The 9,236-nt window shown below is 36.4% G+C and overlaps 1 protein-coding gene across 1 annotated transcript; it reads left to right on the plus strand.

Moving 5' to 3' along the window:
* The first annotated feature begins 598 nt into the window (after nt 1-598).
* On the plus strand, nt 599-1,540 carry LOC141497492 (olfactory receptor 1f45-like). The gene has a single exon (XM_074200145.1). The coding sequence runs from the start codon at nt 599-601 to the stop codon at nt 1,538-1,540; it is 942 nt and encodes a 313-aa protein (XP_074056246.1).
* Nucleotides 1,541-9,236: the final 7,696 nt, after the last annotated feature.

Here is a 9,236-nt window from a genome sequence, read left to right on the forward strand (position 1 = left end):
CTAACAACAGGGAAGACCGATGCCTATCTTCATAAAATCCTTTCACAATCAACATTTGTATCTTTTGTCATATTTCTAAATTTTCAGACTCAGGTAAAACTGCAGAATATTATTATTAATTATTTGGAATACATTGTCCTGAGATCACTTATAGTAAAAGTTTTTATTTAGAAAAATGTCTATTTCCATCTTTTTGAATTTTTTTATCTGGGGGGGGTGTGCAAGGCAATGGGGTTAAGTGACTTGCCCAAGGCCACACAATTAGGTAATTATTAAGTGTCTGAGGTTGGATTTGAACTCAGGTACTCCTGACTCCAGGGCTGGTGCTATATCCACTGCACCACCTAGCTGCCCCTATTTCCATCTTTTGATCCCATATTTATTGGAGAATGTCTCTTATGTTATACATAACTTCTCAATTCCCTATATATTTTGGATCTCAGAATATTGGCAGTGACATTTTCTTTAATGCAAACATTTTCCCATATTCCCATATTTCCATTTCTGTTCCAATTTTATATTTATTGAAAATGTTCAAACCAACTTTTAATAGACCACTTTAATCTCATCCTTTTCCCTTCTGCTTCCCAACAGATCCATGGATGGAGGAAACCAATCAAGCATCTCCGAATTCATCCTACTGGGTCTTTCAAACCAGCCTAAACAGGAGAGGCTTCTGTTTTTCCTGTTTTTGGTTATGTACCTGATCACAGTGCTATGGAACATGCTCATCATTTTGGCCGTTAGAATTGACTCCCACCTTCATACTCCCATGTATTTCTTCCTTAGCAATTTGTCCCTTGTTGACATCTGCTTCACAACCAGCACAATCCCCAAGATGTTGGTTAACCATATATCAGGAAATAAAGCAATTTCTTACAGCAAGTGTCTGACCCAAGTGTTCTTCTTCAGCTGGTTTGCCGGATTGGATAGCATCATCCTTGCCTCCATGGCTTATGACCGCTATGTGGCTATCTGTGCTCCACTACATTATACCACAATCATGACTCCAAAAGTTTGTGTCTGTCTTGTAGCAATCTGCTGGTTTTGGGCCTGTATTGATGCCCTGATTCACACCTTCTCCTTGACCCGACTTTCATTCTGTGGTCACAATAAAATACCTCATTTCTTCTGTGATCTCAGTGTGGTGATAAGGTTGGCCTGCTCAGATACCTTCCTTAATGACTTGATGATCTACACAGTAGGAGGACTGACCGCTGTAATGCCCTTTATTGGCATCCTTATTTCCTACACCCGTATATTTGTTGCTGTCCTGAAGATACAGTCTGCTCATAGGAAACAGAAAGCTTTCAATACTTGTGGTTCCCACATTGCTGTTGTCTGTCTCTTCTATGGAACAATTATTGGAGTATACTTCAACCCCTCCTCCAGTCATACAGCTCAAAAGGACACAACATCAGCAGTGATGTACACTGTAGTCACTCCCATGCTGAACCCTTTCATTTACAGCCTAAGAAACAATGATATGAAAGGAGCCTTGAGGATGCTCTTCACAAGAAAACTAGGTCTTTCTCTATGACTGTAGACATTCTCCTAGGCCTGGTTGTATGTGTCTCAAACAATTATCCAATAATGTAACAAATTTTCTAATTTTTTAATTTTATTTACTTAAGACAATGAAGTTAAGTGACTTGCCCAAGGTCACACAGCTAATAATTATTAAGTGTCTGAGGTTGGATTTGAACTCAGGTCCTCTTACTTCCAGGGTCAGTGCTCTATCCAATGTGCCACCTAGCTGCCCTGGATTTAACAAATTTTCAATAAAATTTCTAAAGTGTGATCTACAAAGTGAATTGCTCCACACTCTTCCCACACTAGTGATAATGTACATGATAAGAAGATCATAGAAGCTTTGCTTCTCCTTCTGGTTCTACCCACTTCTTAGCTGAACAATCAATCACATAATCTCCCTAGCCTCACGTTGCTCATCCAGGAAATGAAGGGAAAACTATACAGGAATGACCTATTAGAGTTAGACAAATAAATTCTGTAACTTAAAAGCTTACTTGCTTGGACAATGAATGGTCACCATCATGAAAAGAAGTAGACTTAAACCCAGATCTTCCTGGTGTCAGGACCTATCTTGAAATTTACTATGATACACTGTTGTTCTAAGAAAAATTGATAATAAGAATTTAGATAAACATAGGAAGTCTTTTAGGTTTTTTGCAGAGCAGAGTTAGTGAAAACAAAGACTAATATATACAAAGTATCTCTAATAAGGTAAATGAAGGTAAAACCTGAAATCTGTATAATTATCAGAAAGAGTTGAGGAAATGTACTACCCTTTCATTTTTTGCCTAATGGGAGACTTCGGGTGCGGAATATTGTATGTATCAACTTAAATCACATATGTATTATTTGCTTTCATTAAACTTTTTTTTCAGACAACAAGCATTTATCAACCACTCACCAGGAAGTAGATATGAAAACTCTGAAGATAAGTGAAAGGGTATGAATGGTAAAGAGGGAAATATGCTAATGGAGATGGGATGAAATAGTATTTCTTGTACACACAGAGAGGGTAACATTGTCAAGGAAAAGGGCACCTCATCATGAGGGACAGCAGTGAAAAGGTAAATAGTGAGAGAAGACATCTGGGTGATGTGAGACAATGAGGAGGGGAGAAAAGAGAGTCCTTTATGAATGGCATCTATTTTTTTTTCATTAAAATATGAGGCAAGAGAATAGTTTACCTGTCAGCTCTATGGAAAGGGAAGCAGTTTATGACCAAGGAAGAGATGGAGAATATCATTAAAAACAAACTAGATAATTTTGATTACATTAAATTAAAAAGCTTTTGCACAGACAAAACCATTGTAACCAAGATCAAAATAAAGGTAGTAAATTGGGAAACAATTTTTACAACTAGTATTTCTGACAAAGGACTAAAATATACAGAAAACTAAGTCAAATTTTCAAAAAAAAAGACATTCCCCAATTGACAAATGGTCAAAGGATATGCAAAAGCAATTTACAGAAGAGGAAATCAAAGCTATCCATAGTCATATGAAAAATTGCTCTAGATCACTACTTATTAGAGAAATGCAAATTAAAGCATCTCTGAGGTACCACCTCACACCTCTCAGACTGTTCAATATGATCAGAAAGGGCAATGATCAATTGTGGAAGGGATATGGGAAATCTGGGACACTAATACATTGTTGGTGGAGCTGTGAACTCATTCAACCTTTCTGGGGAGCAATTGCCCAAAGGGCAATAAAATGTGCATACCCTTGGATACAGTAATACTACTGGGTCTATACCTTGAAGAGATTATGAAAAAAGGGTAAAAACATCACTTGTATAAAAATATTCATAGCCCTGTTTGTGGTGGCAAAGAATTGGAAATTAAGTGAATGTCCTTCAATTGGGTAATGGTTTATCAAACTGTGGTATATGTGTGTCATGAAATGCTATTGTTCTATTAGAAACCAGGAGGGATGGGAATTCAGGGAAATCTGGAAGGATTTGCATGAACTGATACTAAATGAGATGAGCAGAACCAGAAAAACATTGTACATCCTAACAGCAACATGGGGGTGATGATCAATCTTGATGGACTTGCTCATTCCATCAGTGCAACAATCAGGGACAATTTGGGGCTGTCTGCAATGGAGAATACCATCTGTATACAGAGAAAGAATTGTGGAGTTTGAACCAAAGACTATTTATTACCTTTAATTTAGAAAAAACTGTTATCTTACATAATTTTGCTCTCTCTTATACTCTGTTTTTCTTCCTTAAGGATATGATTTCTCTCTCATCACATTCAACTTAGATTAATGTATACAGTGGAAACAATGTAAAGACTAATAGACTGCCTTCTTTGGGGGGTTGAGAGAGGGAAGCAAGAAGTGGGGGGGCGGGAATTGTAAAACTCAAAATAAATAAAATCTTTCTTAAAAACATATGAGGCAAGGTTCTCATCTGATAGGGTGGCAAGAAAAAGAGTCATGGAAAATTTAACAAGGGATGAAAAGGTTTTTGAAGTAAATAGTGAGTTAAATAGGGATGTTTGAAAGGATTGACTAGAAGCAATTAAGATTCAATTGAAGTTTTGTAACATAAATTTGTACGTCTAGAGCTATTTGTTGACTCCTTACATAATTTTTTCTCTCTAAAGATGGTAATAGACTCAAGAGAAGAAGACAATATACAGTTTAACTATCTTGTCAATGAGTCTAAAAGGGAAACTAGGGCAGAAGTTATAGCCCAAGAGAGAACCCAGGGATCAAGAGATTGGAGGTCACAATGTAAATGAAGAACAGTTTTTTGTACCAGAAGACAGAGGGAAAAGTAGAATATAACACGATATAAAATGATAAAGGAATAAGAGAAGAATAACTTTAGTCTTCATGTGAGAAGACAAAGCATAAAGGGGCAATGGGAGTAGAAGAAAATATTCCTGTTTGAGGGGAATGGTGGCAAAGTTTTGAAAGTCAGAAATACAACTGGAAGAGTAATGAAGTCCCGCCATCCTTGATCCATTCTAAAAATGAAGATTGGAGGAGAAATTTACCAAGGAGGAGTAGAGTTATCTCCCAGGTACTGAGGGAAGGTTGAGAATGAGAGAAAACAATTGAGGCATGATAACAAAATGCTAGAGATCAGAAACAGAGAGTAACATAAAAAAAAAATTGAGGTTTTGTTTCTTTTTTTTTTTCAAAAGAAAGCTTGAAGAATAGATGAGTTGCATGTTTGAGGAATGGCAAGTCTAGGTTGACTTTACTGAAGATTACATGATGGAGACGAAGACTAGAATGGTATGCAGGAGTCAGGTTCTAAAGTGATTTAAAAATTAAATGAAGGAGTTTATATTTTGTTCTAAAGGAATTAGCAGCCATGTGAAGTTAATGATCAAGGCAGATATAGGAAAAATCCTGGGGTCTTTAAAAATCATAACTTTAGTAGCCATATGGAACATATAATATGTTGTAAAGGGAAGAAAATTGAGTCAGAGAGACCATTTTCATGGTAGTTGTAATAATCCAAGTCTGATGTAGGGTAGCATCTTTCTTTGACACTATTCAGTATATTGGAGTAGCAAAAGGACTGAAGTGGTAGGAGAAATCCAGGGTTGATCAAGGCATCCAATCTTAGTCCAGTTTCCTATTCTATAACAAAGATGATCAAGGTTGATCATCTGATTTGTTGAATGAGGCACCACCTATGAAAGTGAACTTGATGAAGGACATGAACCTTGCTGAGACATAGGCAATCCCAAAAACTGCAGCTCTCAACAGGTAAAGTGGAAATATCTCTCTTTCATCTTTTTATGTTCTCTTTTCCAAGACTATCTTTTCCTTGAATTTGGAATTTCCTTGAAAGGAATTTCTTATTTCCCCTGCCCAAAAAGTACTCAAAGGAGAAGTGAGATGGAGACATTGGCATCCCCTTGCTCCTCTTGTGGAATATCGAGATTGTTGTTGCTGCTTGTTCTTTGTTCTGGAAAGAAGATCATGACATCAGGGAGGTGATGCCATAGCATGCATGTGAATGAGATTTAAATGAGGGAGTATTTTGCAAAGTGACCAAATTCAATTTCTACTCCAAAGTTATCTGGGTCCACTGACCAAAATTTAGATAAAAATGACTGGAAATGGTCCTGAATGTAGTGGAAATTCACTGCATCCTTTTAAATCTATGATTTTCCCAGCTCATAGTTTGACTAAACAAAGAACATTTCAGTCAATAAGTAAAGAGGAAGGAAAGAGGTAAAAAATGACCACTTCCTGGGCAGCTAGGTGGCGCAGTGGATAAAGCACTGGCCCTAGAGTCAGGAGTACCTGGGTTCAAATCCAGTCTCAGACACTTAATAATTACCTAGCTGTGTGGCCTTGGGCAAGTCACTTAATGCCATTTGCCTTGCAAAAACCTAAAAAAGGAGGGGGTGGGGGAGAATAAGGAAAATGGAAGGAATTATCACATATAGAAGTGTAAAGAAGGGTATTAATAGTAGAATGAAAAATGTAGAAAGACAAACAACTTCTGAACCTTACTCTCATCTGAACTGGTTCAAAGAGGGAAGAACACAAACACATACACACACACACACACACGCACACACACACACACACACACACACACACACACACACACACTCAGAGCTGAGTATAAAAATCTATCTTACTCAACAGGGAAGTAGAAAGAGAAGAGGCTAAGAGAAAAGAGGGGAAAGGACACAGTGATCAGAAGCAAAACGGTTTTTTGAGGGACAGAAAAAACAATAAAAGGAGAATGCTAAACAGAAGAAAATAGGAAGACAGAATGAATAGGTAGTATTACTAACTGTGAATGTCAAGAGGACGCAATGGAAAGAGGTAATAAAATGCATTATTAATCAGAATGTACCAATATATTATTGACAAGAAAAAAACACTAAAAAAAGACACACAGAAAATTTAAAAAGTGGGGAGAGATGCAGCAAAATCTTCAATCACTGGTTTTTATTGTTAATTTCTTTTAAATAACCTTTTACGATATATTATCCAATGGTATATATTGTTTGCTAATAACCAGAAAACAGTTTAGAAGAAACTAGGCATAATCAGTCAATATCATAAGTCACAAAAAAAAAATCAGAATGGATAAATTATTTAAAGAGTGATGTCATAGCAAAATTAGAGATCTTGGGAAAATGTACCTGTCAAATCTGTGAGAAGGGAGTTATGATCAAACAAGAAATAGAAAGGATCCCAGGAAGTCAAATAAATAATTTTGATTATATGAAATTAATGATTTTTGCATAAACAAAACTAATATATAAATTAGAGGGAAAACAGGGAATGAGGTGAGCCAATTTTATAGCAAATTTCTCTAATAAAGATCTCATTTCTCAAATATATAAGGACTTGAGACAAATTTGTAAAAATATAAGCCATTACCCAAATGAAAAAAATCAAATATTATAAACAGGCATTTTTTCAGAAGACATCAAATCTATCAATAATCATATTAAAATGTTCTAAATCACTAGAGAAATGCAAATTAAAACTGCTCTGAGGTACCATCTCAGTCCTATCAGATTGGCTAACATGATAAAGAAAATGACAAATGCTGGAGAAGATATGGAAAAACTGGAAACCTAATGCACTATTGGCATGGTTATGTGCTACCTTCAGTAAATCTGGAGAACAATTTCCACCCACAAACTAAAAAATTATGCCCTTTTGATGCTGGGGAAATGTATCCAGTGAAGAATTTCAGGGATTAAGCAAACATGAAGGAATTCACTGAAAAGATCAACCCTGATCCAGAAAAAAATTAAGGACAAAAAAAAGTTCATTTAGCATGTGGTTATTATTAGTCATATGGTTAGCAGAAGCTAAGGAGTTCAAGCAGTTGAGGCCATTGGAAGCAACTTATCCACTAAGGCAATTACCAGCAGCAGCAGTAGAGGAAAAAGCAGCATAAAGAGAGGTATAGGAGCATGAGAGTTTCATTGAGGAATGACAGTCCCCAAGAGTGGGGTACCTTCCCAAAAGAAACCATCACGGGATAAGCAGTTAGGAAGGGTAGGAATGGGAGAGTTTATTTGGGGAATGATGCTCCCCAAGATGAGGGCTCCCAAAGGAAGCCAAGCAACTCAGCAAAGGAGAGGGTGAGTTTTTAATGGAACAGAAAGATGAGGCAATTAGGGATACAGAGATAGTAAGGCAGGAACTCAAAGACATAATTCTTTCAGATTAAGGCAGGAATTCATTGTTTTTTTGATAGGGGCTTGTCTTGTACCTGCTGGAAGGGATTTGCTGAGTCCTTGCCAGGAACAAACAAAATACATTAGACCTCCTCTTGATAGTTTGAACAATGGGATGGAAGAGAGAGAGGTAGTTTTAGTGTTAATGTAAGGTACACGGTCAGTGCAGAGGGAATAGATTAATTCTAGAACATATTTCTCTTAACATTTCTTCTATTTAATTCCCCACTCAAACAATTTAGGATGAAATTCATTTGTGAGTTTGAGAGAAAGTCTCTTCTTTTGAAGCTACTCCCCAGTATAAAGGGGACATAGAACTGTCCCTCTCAAGTAGATCCCATTTGAGGGGGAGTCAAGATTCATGCAGAAATCTACTTAGGCATCATCCAAAAGATGCTAGTTTCAGAGTTGTAAAGAAGGTGACTTGCAACTAGGGTCATTAGCTGGAGATGCACTGCTTCTAATCTGAAGGAAATGAATTTTATAAGATTAAACAGAGGTCAAAAATAGTAAAAGAAAAATAATTAGAAATAGGATAAGTATAGAGATCAGTAAGGAGAAAGACCATGAGCCTCACCTCTGGGAGAGACCTTGGAAAGAATACCAATGTGAGGAACCAGAAAAACCAAACTCAATGTTATCAGAAGAGATTTGAATTGTGATAACTAAATCAATGTATCTAACATATCCTGTAACTGTTCCCAACTCAGGTCTTTTCAGTATGTAGGGGAACACTAGTAGAGCATGATGTATTTGCACCCTTGTCTCCTATTGACTACCTTCTCTAATTGATGGAATTGACCATAAAAAGAAAAAAGCTTGGACATGATGATATCAAAATAGTCTTTGAAGACTATATATATATATGAAACAGGATCAAACATTTTTAATTCTGGTAGATTACAGGTAAAATGCCACACCATAGCCAGACTCAGGAAATAAGTAGGTGAAAATTTTTCTTTTTCAAAGGTACACAGGAAGTTAATGAAGCCAGAGAGATTCTGCCTTGGACTGGGGGTAAAGATCATCCCTTTGGCTTTTTCCCACTGACCTCCACCTGTTCATGACCACATTCTCTGAGTAGTTAGTGGAATTTCTCACAAATCATGGATTTAATGATCATCAGAGAACTATGTCTGAACCAAAAAATCAAAAGAAAATCAATTACAGTTCCAAAGGCTTTTTTACCACAAATGATAGATTTCACCAAGAGCAGTTCAGGATAGATACAGGTATTTTTTTCTGTTTCAGAACTGCAATAAGCAAAAAAATCTTCCAGTTAAAGCCTATGTAAGAAATTTCCCTAACTAGTTTTTTCTTCCTTTTTAAGCTTATGTTTGTCCTGATAAAAAGACCAAATCATTAGTCAATTGCCAATTTTAGGTTTTATCATTACAACAATAAATAACATACTTTCATAAGTGATAATATTCATATAATCTTTGTCTTTCAACAAGTTAGTGTTATAGTATACAGTCAAGTAACCTTTACAATGACCCAAGGGGAAAGTTCCTAT

This window comes from Macrotis lagotis, chromosome X, assembly GCF_037893015.1.
Source record: "Macrotis lagotis isolate mMagLag1 chromosome X, bilby.v1.9.chrom.fasta, whole genome shotgun sequence".
NCBI classification, from domain to species: Eukaryota; Metazoa; Chordata; class Mammalia; order Peramelemorphia; family Peramelidae; genus Macrotis; species Macrotis lagotis.